The 20,393-nt window shown below is 31.1% G+C and overlaps 1 protein-coding gene across 2 annotated transcripts; it reads left to right on the plus strand.

Moving 5' to 3' along the window:
• Positions 1-3,433: 3,433 nt before the first annotated feature.
• On the plus strand, positions 3,434-17,456 carry LOC142323839 (uncharacterized). 2 transcript variants are annotated; one of them, XM_075364130.1, is made up of 3 exons: positions 3,434-3,902; positions 9,072-10,070; positions 17,196-17,456. In XM_075364130.1, the coding sequence occupies exons 1-3, from the start codon at positions 3,455-3,457 to the stop codon at positions 17,222-17,224; spliced, it is 1,476 nt and encodes a 491-aa protein (XP_075220245.1). In that variant the 5' UTR covers positions 3,434-3,454; the 3' UTR covers positions 17,225-17,456. The 2 variants fall into 2 exon arrangements, with proteins under 2 accessions (XP_075220245.1, XP_075220236.1); XM_075364121.1 differs by lacking the exon at positions 17,196-17,456 and adding an exon at positions 14,398-14,519.
• Positions 17,457-20,393: the final 2,937 nt, after the last annotated feature.

A 20,393-nucleotide genomic window follows, 5' to 3' on the forward strand; every position in this document is an offset into this window, starting at 1 on the left:
CTTCTACCTCCATAATCTTTTCTCCTCCTATTTTCACATTCAGTGGTCCATCTTTGTTATTTCTACTACATTTCATTACTTTTGTTTTGTTCTTGTTTATTTTCATGCGATAGTTCTTGCGTAGGACTTCATCTATGCCGTTCATTGTTTCTTCTAAATCCTTTTTATTCTCGGCTAGAATTACTATATCATCAGCAAATCGTAGCATCTTTATCTTTTCACCTTGTACTGTTACTCCGAATCTAAATTGTTCTTTAACATCATTAACTGTTAGATCCATGTAAAGATTAAAAAGTAACGGAGATAGGGAACATCCTTGTCGGACTCCCTTTCTTATTACGACTTCTTTCTTATGTTCTTCAATTATTACTGTTGCTGTTTGGTTCCTGTACATGCTAGCAATTATCAAATGTACAACCAAAATAAAGTACACAATAAATTCACTAAAAACGACATGAGTGGAAAGATTGGTGGCTCAGAAGAGATTATAACGCAAAATATTGTGTTTTTTTACTTTCTTATTTATTTATTGAACATGTCTAGGTAGGCATTCTAATTAGGAAAATATAATATTAATATTTACGCCTTTAGAACTAAACTTAAATATACATATTAATCTACTCGTTTACTGTAAACCTTTTTCATGTGACACTCTAAGTCGCACTGAACAAATATTTAGTACCCTTTTCAGATGAACGTTGTCAGAAATGACAATTGGTGTAGTTAAATGCTAAATTTCCGTATATTACCTCCTTATCTACCTAGTTAATAACTACTTCTTTTTGTTTTTATTCTACACATTAACACTTATACTATAATAAATCGTAACTAATAAGTTAATATATAAATTATGATTATTACATAAACATAATTGATCTTTATAGATGATCTAATAACATTAATTAGCACTATAAATACTGACACGGTACTTACTACTTATTTAGTACATCTGTTGGATCGTTCATCACACTTTTTCTCTACCCCTCTCAAAAAAAAAAAAAAATTAAGCGGGATTTCTTCATCTCATGGGCTTATCGTTTAATTTTATTCAGCACAGTATTGCCTAGAATTCCACGGATTTCCATGGTATCGATCAGTCCTAGAGGGAAACAGTCTTAAGACTCTATTGTCTAATAAAAATAATAACAATTATGCTAAGAAAAAATAAGAAATTAAGAAAATTAAATAAATTAATTGAACGATATCTGACATCACGGGTGTAAGCCTATGTATCAGAAGTTATGTTAAATTGATAAGAATTTATAAAAATGAACACTAAGAGTTTGATAATCATTAAATTGGATTGAATAATTCGTTTCATGTAAGCAAATTAAATTATAATTATTATTGCTATTACAATAAAACGATTAAATATTCTTTTTATTACTTTTATTTTTAAATAGCGATTATAAATACAATCACAATTAATTGCTGTAAGAGAGTAGATCAGTTTTTTTTCATTTTGCCATTTAGTAGTTGATATATTTATGTTCCAATATTTTAGTAACTACTTTAAAAAAAACCTTAATTGTCAAACGAAATTGCATAATGTTATTTATTTATTCAGTAACAAATATTGACGCCCGATAACGTTAAATGTTGAATGATAATGAATTTTTTAGCGCGTAAAAATGCCAAGTACAAATAGAGCATGAGCAAACAAAATAAATTTAGTCATCGCATGAAAATTTATCATCAAACAAGACGGTCAAAGAGTTTACCCTTGGGTAACAAATACACAGTTGTAATCAGTAATGAAAATTTTTACCAACCGACGAGAAATGGTTTGTCTACCTGAGAAGCACGTTACACCGGTTTTGACTGGATTTAATCTTATAAAATGAAAACTTCGATAAGGGGATTGAAAGGCCTGTACTTCACATTAAAACCGACTGTTATATACAATCGATCATACATTGTCCGACCTTACAGAGTGACACATCGCTTGCGATTGGTTTGAAACGCCCAAAACATTTAACAGATTGTAGAATGTGTGGTGGGATTTAAGTCTGATTCTGCCGATTTAAAAACGTTTGCAAGCATAATTTCTGAATGTGCATAACATGCTATCACGTAGCTTTCCTTTAACATGTCCGTAATCATACCTTGATAAGATGCGGTACTAGGTTCTTCTACTAAGTACGATAAAAATATCTATATTCGTATTGTATATTTTTCAGAGCGGATACAGGAATTATCCTTCTTTAAACACTTTATACTAACAACATTAATACAAGAATATTACCAGCGGCAACAAATGATAATGTGTAAAAAAAACTACCTATAAGGATTTAGGACTATTCATGCATATTTAGTTGACAAAACAGAGTCTCTACTAGAATACATATTCGTATTACGCCATGCCGAGACAAAGTAAAAAAGGCTAGCTGAAAACATTTAACATTATAGTCAGTCTTCGGTAAGGAAATATTAAAGATAAATACAAGTAAAGCATTACTTGCATAATAAGAAATACTTATTAATCTTCTCAGGTTCTAACATCAGTAATAATACTGTGACGGAACACCGCGATAAGAATATTTAAGATAAGAAAATAAAATATTGTCCTAAATTTGCTTGAAAACTGTACAGTTTAATTCAACTACTTTTACTTAAAATCATGATAGGATAATTTTTTAACACTTTTTTTTAATTCATTAAAGATATTTTAAAAATATTCGTTCTCCGTATAATTTATTATAATATTTAATCAAATCGATGATGTAAGATTTATTTCTCCTTGCATCATTTAAAGTAGCAACTATTGTTATTTTTGAAGATTGCCGTCTAAAGTAGAGGGGAGGGATTGTGACCCTAATGTTGATATCGCCGAAACATGATACCGATAGAGTATATAAGAGTACAGTCGTCAGTGGTCAAATTGTCACGGACTGGAGTCCGGAACAGAGCCCAGCAGAGATGCGTCCTGAAGGGCAGCCATACCAGAAGCGGATGAAGAGCTTCTTAACAACCTCTCCTAACTCAAACTTACAATCAGACCAAATAACCCAGCAATTGCGACTCCTCCGGAAAAGGGGACGCATTGCTCCCTCCTCACAGATAGTGCCCCGTTGTGGCGTATTCCTGCTAGCCTATTAAAGAGTTAGCACCGAAAGGACTTCAGTGGACGGTCTGAAGGGGAATTACGTCGGGAGGACAGGCTTTATAAGCCTAGCCTTCCGCGGTCGGCCCATAAAATGGGTTCGGTAACGCTGGTATAACAACGGAATTGGAATGCAATTAAATCCGTCTTAAATTCACTATAATAATAATATACAAAAATTGAAAAATAAGAACCGAGACTAAAATTGACCCTTTTAAAAACAAGCCCGATTAGAAAGATCCAGCAGCAAGGGACTCTGTCCAGGCTCTGCGATAAAGTAGGGAGTAATAGACTCCTGCCACCTTTGCATTCCATTCCATTCCATGGTCAAATTGCCAATCTATCTTCAACATGCAGTCCTCCCTGGTATATTTGATGCTCATCGGTTTCGCTGCTGCTGCCGTCCACCCTTACGGACAAGCTTATCATCCAAAACGGTTTAGCGGTACGAATGACCAAAATTCAGTAAATCAGCAAGTACATCACGACCAGACGAACAAGGAAGTCCCAGCGTTTGATGATTTGATCAAATTTTTCGAAATTAATAACGATAACAACCTGTTTCAAGACACCGATTACAACCAAATTGGTCAAAACGTACACATTAACCAAAATGATGACAACGAGGTCAATGAAATTAATAATCAAACCGGTCACGACCAAGAGAATACTATCCAGCAAAGTCAGAATGATGATGATCAGACCACTCAAGAAAACACCAATAATAATAACAACGTCAGCAACGATGATGACAATCAAAATCAGAACGACAACAACCAAGAGGTTCAGGACGAAAACGGTAAGTTTTAATAGAATATATTATTAACTTAAATAACTAAATAAATAAGTTTTGAGAATTTTTTATTGTTAATTCTACTGAGAATTGTACAGCTTCGAGCATAATAAGCATTTAAGAAACTAGATAATGAGCTAAAGTACTGAAAATACCAAATTAGGTAACTATTATTTTAATAAATTTTGTTCTGCATATATTAAAACCTTTTAATCTTCAAAATAAAAAGACTTTAAAAAAATAAAGGTTTACAGCAGTGCCAGTCGAGTTTTCTATAATGTCACCGATAAGAATTCTTTTGATAAATTGTGCAGTTTTTAATGTAATGAATCGCGTTCCCTGTTCGTTTATACTTCCTTGTTCGAAGTAAATGAAGTATTGTAATCGTGAAAAATCTCGGTTTTCAGATTTCAACAGAAATATCCATTTTGACCATCCCTGAATCCATTTTGATTAGTTTCGGCGTGACGTCTGTACGTATGTATCTCGTATAACTCAAAAACGATTACCCGTAGAATGTTGAAATTTTGTATTTAAGATTGTTGTAAAATCTAGTTGTGCACCTCCCCTTTTGATTGCAATCGACGAGGCCAAACATGTATATACAGTCAGATCTTTAAATAAAGCGGGGTTTCAATTTCGAAACATTTGAATTTTTTACTTTTTCTTAACTGCAGTGATAAGCTCTGATAGAATGCTTTTAAACGAAATATATAATAGGTGGTACTTATTTTCATTGGTTCCAGAGTTATAGCCAAATAAAATTTTAATTAATGAAATATTTGGATCTTCACAGCGGTTTGAATCCGACTTCATATACATATATTTTTTTAACTTTTTTTTTAAATTTAAATATATTGATTTATTAATAATTATTAACCTCTGATTGCACAAAGGCTTTTACAATAAATGATAATCCAATAATAACAATACAACAAAAAAAATATGAAAAAAATCAGAAGTTATTAGTGAAATAAAATTTTATGAACTTTTCATTTTAATTCAAGGATGTTTACAATAAGAGGTTAATAATTATTATTAAATCAATATATTTAAATTTAAAAAAATATAAATGTATATGAAGTCGGATTCGAACCGATGTTTGCATGGTTACGGATCCGATACGTTCTCTACTTGAGCGACGTGAAACAAAATTAATATATAAACTAATACAAAATGCTAAGGAAATTTTTTGAGTATGTGGGAATATTGCCTGTTAATATTTCGTAATGAAGACACGTAGTGTACTATTCACACACGCAATATGGTTCAAATCGGTGTCCCGAAGCCCGTGCCTTCCCCTTGTTAGCTACAGTAATATGGATTTTAGGTGCCTTATACAGATTTAACTTTTCATAGAAAAAGGTCACTATAGTTATTTTGTTTCAGAATTAGAAATAATTTACTTACGAAAAACAATATGATGTTAAAAATTATTATTTTAACAATTGTGTAGCTGTCCACTTCATTAAAGAACTGTAGGATTGGACCTCACTTTCAAATGAAATAAATTTAAATGAAGTGCAGCAAAAAATCTGTATATGCAATTTAATAGGCGTACAATTGAAGTAATGTGATGTCCACATCAGATTTTTAATAATATAATACCATGCTTTTAAAAAAAGCTAAAATGTTTGCTTTTTTCAGTTAACGACTGCATTTCTTCGTCTGTTTATAAAGTATCGTTTATTTTGTAAGTCTTTGTTTGTCTATCATAAAATAAAAACTCATAAACATTTGTATAATATTCCATTAAAAATTTAGTTTTTAATATGAGGACAAAATCATCCCCTACTTTGTACATTTAGACCAAAATCAATATTTTACAAAACAAAATGTGCACAATATAAAATTAATTTTCATATAAATGAACGAATTTCTACAAATTGTGGACAGTTGATACATCTGAAGCGATAAAATTATTTATAAAATACAACACACGCGTGAGCGTGCGAACACACACACACACACACACACACACACAGCTTTTTGAAAGAAGTGAAATGTCACAAAATGAAATTGGTACATCTCTTTTGAACTAAGTAGATAGTGATTTACAACTTTAAAAATTTTGTTGCATACTGTGATGACACATGATCAGAAACAGAATCTGTTTTTTGTTGTGCACTTTTATGAAATTTTAAATAACAAATTCAACAGCTAATTACTTCAGTCTATTGAGGTCAGTAAGTTTGTGTTATTGTTCAGTTTCCACACAATGATGATTTACAAATTTAGAGTAATTCTTAACAGTCTTCAAAAATGAACAGATGTTCCCAGATTTTTCAGTAAATTTAATTGTTTATATATTAATATAAATAATAAACCATCTCTATGATTTGAATAAGACTTTGAAAATTTTTTGCATGTCTTTTACTATTGCAACCTTTTTACTGCATCAGAAACCTAAAACTAATAAAATAAAAAGGGAATATTTTAATGATACTGGATCTAAAGAAGAAATAACTGTAGTAACCATCATTAAATTATGTATTTAATGAAAAAATAATATAAAATTTTGAACAGTCGATTGGAAAACTTTCAATTTTTTTTCTTTTATTCTGAGCAGTGTCTCTACCTCCATCCAAGGTTTGAATATTATCTCACTTGGCTATGAACAAATAAGAATAAAACTGGAGTGCCTGTTAACAAAAGATATGCTGTACAACATCAGTTATAACTTCAAGGAGATGACAATAACGAATGAAAATAAAAATAGCAAATACTAATCGTGCTGTTATCTTAAACCAATAGTTTGAACCTAATATCTCTGCAAAATAATGGTAATAAAGGTTGGTGGTCTTATTTTATTCTCTATCATATTTCTGGTAACTTCTATCACTTCTTTTCTTTGCTGAAATTTTTCTCTGAAAAACTGAATAAAAACTAAAAAAAATGCACCCTGCTTTGTACATTTAAGAGACTTTGACCCCATATAAAATGCACAAAAATTTTAATAATACTATCTTTTCATTATTTTTATTTCATTGTCTTCCCAAATTTGGGTGTTTTTGGAAAATAATTTTCCAATTTAAATCAGCCATTTTAAAAGTAACATATATTTTAGACAGGAAAAGTTACTTTTAAAAATTAATAAATTAATGTGTTTGTTTTGATAAGCTGAATAGGAAGTAAGTAAAGTTATAAAAAATAGCCATTATTTTGTCAGGGATGAAGTTAAAATTTGTTTTTTAAAAATACCTTCAACCATTGTAAAGAGGAAAGATATTGAAAGGTCAAATAATAACATTGACTAGGGAGCATTATGGACTGCTGCTCGTAACATAGTAATTTCTTATGATAATAAAAAATGAGCAAAATGTAAATTTAATAATAATCTAACAATAAAAAAATGAAATCAAAATCTAAAATTAATAATTAGAATCTTATAAGTTGCCCACTTTTGATTTAATATCACACTGAAAAATTAATTTGTCTAATTGACTATGTTTTGTATCTTTTTGCGATGAAAATTATTTAAAAATATAAACTTTTGGGGTGACAAACTTTTGTGAAATTAAAACCATATTTGGTTCAGTTTGACATTTCAAAATAATTTTTTGATCGGCAAGCATGATTCTTTTTTGTAATAAATTTATTTAATATTTTAATTTTCACTCAATTTTTTTTTTTGTTTTAAACCGATTATATAATATTTTTAAAAAACCAACTCAATTGGAAACACCAGCACTATTACGTCTATCCAAGTTTAATTTCCAGCAATGACTATTTATTTTATTTTTTAATTATGAATATTTTGACAGCATTACTGATTAACTTACTATCTACAATTACATAATCACAACATGACTACAATAAAATTTGTAGTCATAAATAAAATAAAACTTTTTTCTTATTTGACAGAATAAACAAATTAACATAAATATTCAGATTAATAATAAATAATTAGTAATTAATAAAATTAATCAATAATAATCAAACAAAAATTGTTTCAAAATATAGATGATTTAATAAAACAAATTGTCATTGAAAAAATTATTCTTCAGTTCTTCAATACCTATCAATACTATTAAATTACCAGCCAATACAATTAATTTATACTTATAAAAATTACTACAGATTGTTTTAACAAAAACAAGATGAAAAACTATTCTTCACACAAATGAGTAAGGTTTCAGTATTAAACAGTACTGGATCATTAAGAGTAAGATCCTATTACTTCATCTGTTCTGATTAAGTAATATCTTCAGCAAATAAGACAAAAAGATGAATAACTACTTAAAATATTTTAATTTAGTTATAATTTAAATACTTTAATTAAGAATTAGTAAAATACAATTAAATACATACTGCCTTGTCATCAAGTAAATAACACATAGATTTTAAATAGAATCATACTTTTTTGAATTTAAAATGCATTATTTTGAATTATATTTTAACTGGAAAAACAAGAATTATATTTAAAATACATCATTAGAAGAACAAATTCAATTAAAACACATTCAATTAAAAGACACATTCAATTAATACCTAATATAAGCTGAGTATGAATCAGCTAAAGAATAATTAAAAATATCTCTACTGATAGAGGAAAATAAAATTAATAAACCTTAAAAAACCTTAATAAACTCCAACATCATGATTTTTATACACCTGCAGTTTTCTGTACATCCAAATACAATTACTATATCATGTACCACATACGGCTTTTTACTATCAATCACTGATTCATGATGTAAAACAATTATGTTGCAGTTTTTTTTATTATTACCCACAATTAAAGAATATATCAGGATAATTCAGAACAATGTTTTTATAATCATGTCCAAAAAAATAATAAATATTTATGAGAGAATATTTCAGTTTCCAGTTTTAATTTTATGAAATAAAAGCAAAAAAATTAAATATGTTCTAGCAAGAGCAAAATAAAAAAAAAGTGAAATGAACTAAAAGGAAACCATTATCACATAAATTAATGATGAAATACAATTTAATAACTACTTAGCAAAAGATAAAACCAAAAAAAAGAGACTCTATTAAAGCAAAGTATTTTTCCACCGTTTGTAAAAAATAAGTCCATTACAGACCAGTGGGACTTAATAGTAATGAATAAACATCAAAGAAACTTCACATTACCCATACACCAAAACAAAATCAACTTAATAATTAAATATTGTTGTTATTTATATTTATATATACATTTTTTTTTTTTAGAAAACACCATTACACAACAGACAACAGAATTCAATTACATAAATACCAATGAGAATAAGTTCAACAATGGTTACAATAACAACAACCAGAATAACAATAATAACTGCAACAACAACAACAACAATAACCAGAACAATTGTTGTTACAATAGCAATAACTACTACTGCAATGGAAATAATAATTTGAACAATAACTGCAATAATAACAACTACTGCAATAACAATAACCAAAACAATTGTAATAATAATAATGGATGTAATGATAATAACTTGTGCAATAACTACAATATGAATAACTGCAATAACAATCAGAATAATTGTTACAGTAATGGCTGTAACAACAACAATAATGGATGCAATAGCAATAACTACTGCAACAACTTTAACAACAATAATGAATGCAATAATAACAACAATCAAAACAACTGTAACAGTAATGGCAGTAACAACTACAACAATAACCAAAACTGTAACAATAATGGCTGTAACAACTACAACAACAATAATAATGGTTGCAATAACAACAATAACTACAACAACAACAATCGAAATAACTGTAACAGTAATGGCAGTAACAACTACAGCAATAACCAAAACTGTAACAATAATGGCTGTAACAACAACAACAACAACAATAATAATGGTTGCAATAACAATAATTACTACAGCAACAACAACAATAATGGATGCAACAGCAACTGCAATAACAACCAGAACAACTGCAACAATAATGGATTCAATAATAATAACTACAACTTCAACCAAAACAACTGTAACAACAATAACTACAACAACAACAACAATCAAAATAACTGTAACAGTAATGGCAGTAACAACTACAACAATAACCAAAATTGTAACAATAATGGCTGTAACAACAACAACAACAATAATAATGGTTGCAATAACAATAATTACTACAACAACAACAATCAAAATAACTGTAACAATAATAATAGCCATAACTGCAACTTGAATTATAATAATCTAATTCAAAACGGTGAGTAGTTTATACCTTTAGTACTGTTAGTAGAAAAAATAACTTCTGAATCTATTTATGGAAACAATTTAATAATTAATTCTTTATCTTTATAGGTGCTATTTTTTATTTTTTTTATTTATGATATGAATTAAATTAATTATTAATTTATATGATTCAAAAATATTACAGCATTTGAGGAATCGATGAAGTAAATAATTTTTTTTTGTATATATATAAACAGAACATAACAAATGAAGAAAAGTTTAACAGCTGAACCATTATACTCCTATACTTCCAATCTTGAATAAAAAAAAAGATAATAAAGAGTAGTAAATTCAACATATTGCATTAAGATAGGCTGTAATATCCTACATGCTATGATGGCATACATGTTACGTGAATATAAATTTTTGATAGTTGATACACAGTATGTTTCATGTTAGTCGGTAGGTAAGTATGTTAGTCTATAAAAACGTTTTTTTCTATCAAAACTTTATGAAATAATGAATTTTACGCACTTACTTTTCATTTATGAGTGTATAAAGTTAACATCTCATTCTGAACTTATAACCTTCTCATCAGTAAATAAATGATATAAATCTTAAGTAAGAGTATATGATATTGTTTTAGTAAATCATCATTACATTTTAATGAGTTATAAAAAAATGATTTAGATGATATACTCTCTTAAATATTTTTATGTAGTAGCACGCAAAAATTATTTCTGCATGTTAATTAGACTGTATTATAATTGTTGTAAAAATAATAATAATAATTGTTGTGTAATAAATGCAAAATCATTACTTTTATATGGTCTTGCCTTAAAGAAAAAAAACACAAATTAAGGTAAAATAATATAAAAAAAAGAGTAGTAAATTCTATCAAAAGAATATAAATTCCCTCTTCTACAAGTGAGGAAAAAACTCACTTGTAGAAGAGGGAGAAAATGGACTCTAGAAGACAAAGAACACCACTCTAGAAAAATGAAAGAAGCATGGGCTAAAAAGTTGATTAAGCGTGCCCTAAATGGGGTATTCGAAAGGAAAAAAATATATATAAAAAAGAAATGTATAAGAAGCATGTATAATAAATCAAGATACATGTATTTAAGTTACACTGGAGTATTTGCTTAGTTCAGGATTTATATTATTATTAAGAGAAAACAAGCTGATTAAAATTAAACAAGATTACAAATGTAACTCAAAAACAAAACAAGTACTTACGGCATTCGTAAACAAATATATATAACCCATACAGCAAAGTGGGTAAATATCTCAACAGAATATTATTGTTTAAAATATATTAATTAGAAACACATAATAATAATATATTATTATTAATTTTTTTTTTCATAATTATCGGGCATCGACTACCAAGGTAGTCAAGGTAGTCGATGCCCTAAAACAAGAACTACTAATAAAAGATAACAAATAAATAAAAGTATAAAATAACAAAAATTATACACACATATAATCACTTTGGTATATACGACTTACCGATACATGGTTTGAATACACTTAGTCGTTGAGAAAAGCTCCACAACCGGATGGGATGTAAAAGGTCCCATTCAGTACAAACAAGAAATAAAACAAAAGAAAAGGAATATCTAAATATCCTCTCTGGAAGTAGAAAATACTCCAAAGTCATGCCTCCTAAAATTAAATTTAAATACAGTAGAAGAGACCGGCTGCATAAAGAAAAAAACAGAAGGTGCTCTAATAGCACATTCTTCGTTTATCAAAATTTTCTTTATTCCCCCTATTTTAAATTGACGACGCAGATCCCCATTACGATGCAATCTTCCAATAAGTGTTTGACTGTCAACGGTTGCTGACACTCCTCACAAACAGGTTGATTGCTGCCAGTCAACATATAATTCGACTTTAGGTTCGTATGTCCTATTCGCAACCTTGTTATATACATAAATTGTTATATACATATACCTGCTCTCTCCTCTTGATCGTAGATGGAGTGGTCCACTTGCAAGGAGAGTCTTTCACGGCGTTAAGTTTCGTTGTTAACCCTATCCAAACTCTGTGCCATTCACGTCTGACACAAGCAGACACGTGACACTTAACATCGCCAGGTCTGACGAGAATTTCCTCGGTCTCAGGCGCATCAGCAGCCGCTCGAGCTGCTTCATCCGCAGCCTCGTTTCCAGCAATACCAGAGTGTCCCGGATTCCACACCAGTGTACTCTGATGCCCGTTCTTGCTTAGCACCCGGAGCAGTGCAAGTGTCACTTTCACCAAGGGGTCCGTTGAGCACGCATCCTGCAGTGCTTTAATACCACTCATTGAGTCACTGCAGATCAAAAAGGATGGTACATGATAGTGTTCACAATACCTCAGAGCTTGTCAAATGGCATACAACTCCGCAGTATAAACAGATGCAACAGCCGGCAAGGACCAGGAATGACTAACGCCCGCACAATGGAAGGCACTGCCAACCCCGATCTCCGTTTTAGAGCCATCCGTGTATAAAACTAGCTCCTGGTCGTATTCGCTCATAAGCTCCCGAAAACGATGAATTATTTCCTGAGAATTACATTGCTTAAAAGGTGCTAATCCATTCTAAAAAATGGCCGATGGAAGCAGCCACGGTGGTGATTCACACACCGTTGATTCAACAACTCTTGGAAACACAATGTCGTACTTGTCCATCAATTCCGGCTGGCCTGGTATAGGTCTGACGCCGGTTGTAAGCTTCTTGGAAAGGATGTCTTGTGAACGCTGGTGCGATGATGACGTGACATTGACCGCATAAGGCAGTAACAGAATGTCTCTTCGAAAACGTTGTGGAGACAATTCTGATTCCCATATAAGGCTATCGACGGGACTGGTGCAAAACGCTCCAGTCGCATATCGAATTCTGGCGTTTTGTACGACCTCCAAGGCTTTTAGACAGCTCTTTCGAGCCGAGGAATAAACAGCATAGCCATAGTCGATTCTTGATTGTATCAATGAAGTATACAGACGTAGAAGAACTTCTCGATCCGATCCCCAATTGATATTCAACATACATTTGACTATGTTTGATGTTCGTTTGCATTTAGCTGCTAATTGACGTACATGAGGATGCCATGTAAGACCTTTATCGAAGAATAATCCCCAAAATTTGACTTCTTCTTTATATGGAACTTCAACACAACACTCTTTATTGTAAGTCGTGGACTAGGGTGTGCTCCTCTAAAGCGACAGAAATGTACGGCGCATAACTTTTCAGTTGAGAATCTGAAGCCAGACCTTTCAGCAGTATCAACAATATCATTGATTGCTCGTTGTAACTTGTACCGGACCATTGCAGTTTTCATGCCGGCATAGTAGATCACCAGATCGTCGACATACATACATTTACCAATTTCCACTGGTATTGCTTGTAGAATCCTATTGAGAGCAATTGTAAACAGGGTACCGCTAAGGGGTTGTTCCTGCGGAATTCCATTTTGTAACTGCCTACTTGTCGAATAGGTGTTGCCAACGCGTACTTTTATAGTTCGCTGAGATAAATTGCTGGCGATAATAATGGGGACATTTCCACGTAGTCCTCATTCATGTCGTAAATCTACAATTTTCTTCTTCTCCGACGATGACGTCGAAGGAGGAGATACTTCAGAACGAGGGCGTTTGTCCTCAAAGTTGTCCGGGGTTACCGAACGAGGATTTGAGCTTTCAGGATCCATAAGATGTTTTAGAAAATTTCGTCTTCCTAGTTCCCCAACCACCACGAAGCCACACATTTGGGACTCCCATCCGGACTCCAGGGCTACCAGAAAGATATAGATCCCAATCCACCCCAAACAGGAAACTAGTCCTGCCAAGGTATCTCGGGCTCTCACCTATTTACCCGCCCCCTCCGCAAGCAGAAGGTTCAGTCGTAAACGAGCCGATTGACCGGCAGTGGTTAGCAAACCGGCCTCCTGTTTAGCCAAAGCAGGGGCCAAAGCGCTGTGTTGCTACACTCAAGCGCCAGGATCCCCATTTCCAGCGACACAGGTCACCGCGCACGGCAAACACGCAGGGTAGTTCAGTCTCGAGATGAAAAACGACCATGATCCATACTCCCATGACCACATCATCCAGAATGGACTTTGACCGTAGCTCCGTTAGACGGCCTGGAGTTTTGTACAAGTCTTAGACAAGTACACAGCTGTTGTCTCCCCCCCTTCCCCAGGACGTGGATCGTAGATGTTACTGATCCGAATTTGGAGATGGATTTACCTCAGGGGATTATTATTATTATACTTTAATTCAGTATTACACATAGCAATATTGAAATTAGGTATCTAATGTGAAAGATTTTCTGTCTATTCATTTTGTAATTTTTTTAACTATTTTTTTCACAGGAAATGGTCAGAATCAGAACAAGAATGAAAACCAGAATAATGTGGCAAACTGGCTTTTGACTTTTAAGGCACTTGTTTAAAAGAATAATCAGAGCTATGGAAATACATTTATGTAAACTAAATGTCTCTTCTGAAATTTAATACAACTTACCTTATAAACACACTTAAATAATCTATATATATATATATATATACCAAAATTCATTTATAATAAATAAAGAATTCCACTCATAATATTGGTCATAATAAGCAAGCAGTAAACAGATTAGGGAAACTAACTTAAATAATGAGTGTTGTCAAGCAGTGTAGCCACAACATACAAATAAACAAAACATTCTCTGTGTTCAGATTAATTTGCACACTTCAGTGTTTCTCCACTTAGTCACCAACCACATTCAAGAAATTGTCATAAAGCAATACATTTGTTTTGTAAATCCTTTTTGAAGAACTCTGTCGCCAGAGATTCCAGTCACTTATTAGCCCACCAAAATGGGTAATAAGGGGGGATATAGTTATAATTCAGATGAACAAAACTTTTAATTATTATCCTGTTCTGTTTGTTTTGAAGACCTTCAAATACTCATTATTTTCCAAAATATGTTGATGTTTTGTGGAATAATAACAGGTTCATTGAGTTCTGTCAAAAAGTCTCTGGCAGTCCAAAAACAGTGTACCCTTCATTTTGTCAGTTTCTACTTAAGTTTTTCAAAAGATTTTGGAGAGATATTGTCTGTGAATTTCTGGTACTAGTGTCACTGAGCTATTACAACATTATTAGTGTAAAAAACCCCTACTATTTAAACCACCCCTAATAGTCTGCTTTTGAACTCATTAACTTTGAGTTAATCTTAGAGCCCTTAGAGTCTTTTGATCCCTAGACTAACTCTTGTCCTGATTTTTAGTACCCACATACAGAATTATTAAAGAAGTAATAATATTACATTTAACAAAAGAAAAAGGAAAAAGTAAGATATACAAGAAAATATTGAAAGCCCAGATTTAAATTTTTAAAACAAACCAATTTTCCCATTTGAGTTTTGGCATTTGGTAGTTTTTGTATATTTTGCATGATGTGTATGTGTGTGTGTGTCCATTCATATATGAAACACATAAATACAAATATTAATCTATACACCCAATCTCTTTTATATTATACACATATAAATAATTATAACAAATTTTATTTAACAATCTCATTCTTCTCTTAAATGGCTTTAACTGACTATGAGTGAAGTAGAATTTCCAAAAAAAATGAACAATGAAACTTTCTGTATAAACTCAATTGATGGAAAGCACAAATCAGTTTTTCAGTATGTAGAATTTGAATAAATGCACAATACCAATCTGTTCATGTATATACAGGATGACAAAGAAAAAATATCTCATAGAAGGGAATTTTGGGATATGTAACTACATTTAGTAAAAATCTCTTGCATCATAGTTTAAATTTACCTGAATATGAACCTTTTCCAATAGACAAATATGAGAGAAATAGCTGAGATGCTGTGTAAATATAGTTTTCTCACTGATAATGCTTTTCCATTGAAAGAAAATATTTCTAAATTCTGTTCTACTGATTTAATTGTAGGTTCACATAAATATGTTTGTAACTAGAGACTACTACAATTGTATGCACACACACGCACACATGTGTGTATCTGCAAGAAGAGTTGTTGAAAATTTGACTCGCTTTATAAAGGTGGATGAAGTCCCTACTCTACAGCAGGAGATTGAGCTCATTGGAGGATTATTGGGAATATCTGCAAGGGAGTTCTGTAGAGAGGAATTTTATCTCATCTACTCTGTTTGATGCTTTATTTTGAATAGACTACTGGTCAGTCTTATTAGGAAAGTGGATCAACAGGATTATGCTGATAAATTGCTGTACTTATTTAGAGAAAAGTTCCTTACTCAGCCTCAGAGATGAGTAATGATCTAAATATGATTATATTTAGATCACATCACTGATATGTTTAAGAAATTCATGGTAAACAGTGGTGATGCCTTTTACTAGAAATAAAGACATTAGCCAGCTGGCAGACCTCAAATTGAATGATACCATTTTGGAGATTTCAAGTAAAATTAAATATGTTGTGACCCATTCAAGTTATCCTGTATAGACAACTATCCTGAAAGTAATACCCAGCTAGATAAAATCATCATAAAAGATTGATGATCATTAATTTTAAGTGAAAACTGGAGATTAACATATTACCAATGCAGATTTCATACTGTACAAGTCTGTAGGGAAGCCACAGTTTATGGAATGTTGATATTTGTGGGAAAAAAGCCCAGTAACAACTCTGAGGAAAACTTCAAACTCTTGCCTTTGCATCCTTAGGATTTTCAAAAAAATTGAAAATAAAATAACTTCAAAACTTTAACAGAAATAAATAACTAAAATTTTACATAATAACAACAGTATTAACCAACAATTCCAATTAAAAATATCATAATGATTACATTTATGACTGTAAGGTGAAATAAAGATCTTCCATATCTTAGTTTATTTGAATTGTAATCCTTAATCAATAATTCAATAAAATATTTCTATAAACTAAAATTTATTCCCAATATATTTACATCTCTGTGATGTAGCAACCAAGTAATTGATACTGTCATGTCAATTATGAAATTCAGAAATTGAGAGGTACCACAGTTTAGTTTTGGTTTGAGGAGTTCAATACAGTTCAATAAACATATGGAGGACTCTTATCCCATGTTTTGATTTATAACCCACTATTAATAATAATATTTTTTTATTTTTTTTATTAGTTGTCTATTCTTACCCCTTATAGCCATCTACCACCTACATGAAAATATCTAATCTACCAACAGGGAAGCAGGAAAGACCTGAATAAGTGTAAGAAGAAGTGCAGCTGATCAGCAAATGAAAAACCTTAATGTGCTGCATTATCTTACCAGGAGTTTAGGAAATAAAATTAAAGTAGCTAACAAATTTGTTCAGTATTTTAAATAAATTAGCTCTACACAAATTGCAGTCAATCAAATATTACAAAGAAAATGTACTAAGTTAAAAATAAATAAAAAATTAAAAAGTACAGAATTTACTTTGTCAAACCTAATCATAAAACAGCTATTCCCTAATATAAATTAAATATTAACGTCAAGTTTGATAATAATAATTTACTACAAAAATAATCATTACCTACATTCATACATATCAATTAAATTACTATAAAATAAATTAGTGTAAGCAGAAAACAAAGGTGATTATGAAAAATTCACAAATCAGTAATCATCCAAAAATTCTAATTTTCATTTTAAATGAAGTTAAATATTCATGAAACACAACTAGTCTACTGTCAATGGCTTTCAACAAATCTAGTGATTAGCAATAAGATGGTTTGGTTTGAATATTTTAATTAAGTTATCCCTCTTATTATTCATGTATGCAACCCGATGCCTATACCTGAGATGTCATCTATAAATCCGTGCATTGCCTTATAAATGTACATAATTTCTTGCATTTTCCTCCTTGGTTCCAAAGATGTAATGCCCAGATTATAACATTCCACTAAATATAAAAGTTGGTGCATACTCAGTCCTTACTATTGTAAATTCTAAAGGAATTTATTTTGCACAGCTTCAATCTTCAGTTTAGTGATTTTTCTTACTTCAGTTATAAATCACTGAACAATACACCAATATTGACCAAACAGTGGTTTAATAAAGATAACATATGGTTTTCACATGATGAAATAATATCTTACCCATAAAAGCAGTCTTATTCTTTGTGCTCTAGATATTACTTTGTCTACATGTTGTGTAAACTACTGCTTAAAATCAAAGGTATTACAAATTGTTTCAACAGGACTTATTTCTTGGGTGGATATTTATAATAGTATTTTATTAGAAGTGTCTTTCTAATATAAGTCATTATAACTGTTTTATCAAGATTCAGAGGTATTACATTATCAATTTATAATTTTTAAATATTATTTTCATCCCATTGGAGGGTCAAATAATCACTACTTGAGTTCACAATAACATAAAGCTTAACATCGTCAGTGAATTTAGTAAGTTTTGATTTTATACAATTTCTGTTGTCATTTATAAAAATAATAAACAAAAGTGGACCTAAACTGACCTCTATGGAACACCAAATGTGGCAACATATTTGCTAGAGATTTCACCAGACACTTTCACTTGAAAAATCCTACCAGTCAAATATGAAATAAATATCTTTATTCGTAAATAAGTGAATTGGCCGAGAAGGACCAGCATGACAAGCTACTAGATTTCTGTGTTTTTACTCAATAAATAAGTAATAATTTTTACTTGCTAATAAACTGCAAGAAGAAAACCATTATGCAGTACAAAAAATATAAAATATCAGTTGTTCCATTTTTACATACTAGGGTTGCTGGGAAAGTTCTCGGCCTGGCACAGAGAGGGCGCAAGTATGACCAAACGATTGTGATATTAATCTAAGGTATTTGTAAAGTATTTGTCCAGGATATTTGTTAAGTATTTATATTTGTAAAGTATTTGGCGTGCTGCGAAATTTCAGACGCTTGCGTTTAGTTGCTTGTTTCTGACGATCAGGTAAAGCAAACAAGTTTTTACATTTTCTGAAAATTAGAATGAAATTTAACTTCGAGCTGTTACAAGGTAATTTTTTTTAAAAGGTTTAACCCCGACAGACATAAAAAAAAGAATTAAATTTCACTTTAAAGAATATTTTCCCTTCGCTTTCAACGGTAAAAAACTGGGCTGCTGAGTTTAAATGTGATCGTATATCCATTCAAGAAGATGAACGCTCGGGACTCCCAAAAACCGCTACGACCGACGAAATTGTCACAAAAATCCAGTGTCGTATTAAATTATCACCGAATAAAGGAAAGCGAGACTGACACGGCAAACATCTTGAAACGCTTAACTGTTAAACCAATTAAAGGATACTTTTCAGGCTAAAGGTCAACATCTGGCCAAAAAGAAAGTGCTTTTTCACCACTATAGTGCGTTTGGTACACAACTTGGGCTTTGCTGCAAAACTCCATGACCTACGCTTCAAAGTGCTTCCACATGCGTCGTATTAGCCGGATCGCTCCCGGCGATTACTTTCTCTTCCCTAACCTGAAGAAATGGCTTGTAGGACGAAGATTCATTTCAGTTAATGAGGTCAAAGCTGAGATAATCGCTTATTTTACAGAGATTGAAAATCGCATTATACTGAGGATATTAAAAGGTTGGAAAGTCGTTGGTCTAAATTTATCGAATCACAAATTTGAAAAATCTTGTTTTCTTTGTCAGGCCGAGAGTTTTCTGAAAGTCCTCGTAAATGCTGTGAATGACTTAAAAAGTAATTTCTTAGAAGTGTTATGGTTTTATATAGTTAAATAAGGTGACTTCTCTTAAAATATATTTTTTTTGATTATCTTTTATTACGTTAATCCCTTAATGAGCGTCCAATCAACTTAGTCATCAACAACGTCCTTTCTTACAGAAAGAATTGTAAGATCTATGGCAGTCTTTTTGAAGTTTAAAAAGAATCATAACGGAGTAAATGAACAATTTATTGTTTTTTTCTTGCTAAACAAATAACAGGTATTAATCGTGACGGTAAAAATAAACTCTGGTTTTAAAGCAGAGCTAACTGTCTTATGGACAGAATCACCTTCACTTTGTTCATGTCTTGATTCAAAAAACTTAATGTAATTACTACAAGGTTTTAAAAATTTACTACAAATTTATTATAGAAAAGCATGGCAGTGACAACTGAATTCTTATTCTGACCAGAACACCCTTCAGAAAAGAAATACACTTCTTCTTTACTTTAATTGTCTGACTACTTTAAATATTTAAACAAGTTGAAATGGCGTCATAATAAAGAGCTGAAGTACCATAATAACAACAACAATAATAAGAGTTTGAATTGTGTCTGCAATTCATCTTCTTCAACTGATGTTATTCAGAAACAGGATGTTACAAAAAGAATAAAGCAAAAGTAGCTCCAAACTACTATTAAATAA

This window comes from Lycorma delicatula, chromosome 1 (genome assembly GCF_047948215.1).
Source record: "Lycorma delicatula isolate Av1 chromosome 1, ASM4794821v1, whole genome shotgun sequence".
Classification (NCBI taxonomy): domain Eukaryota; kingdom Metazoa; phylum Arthropoda; class Insecta; order Hemiptera; family Fulgoridae; genus Lycorma; species Lycorma delicatula.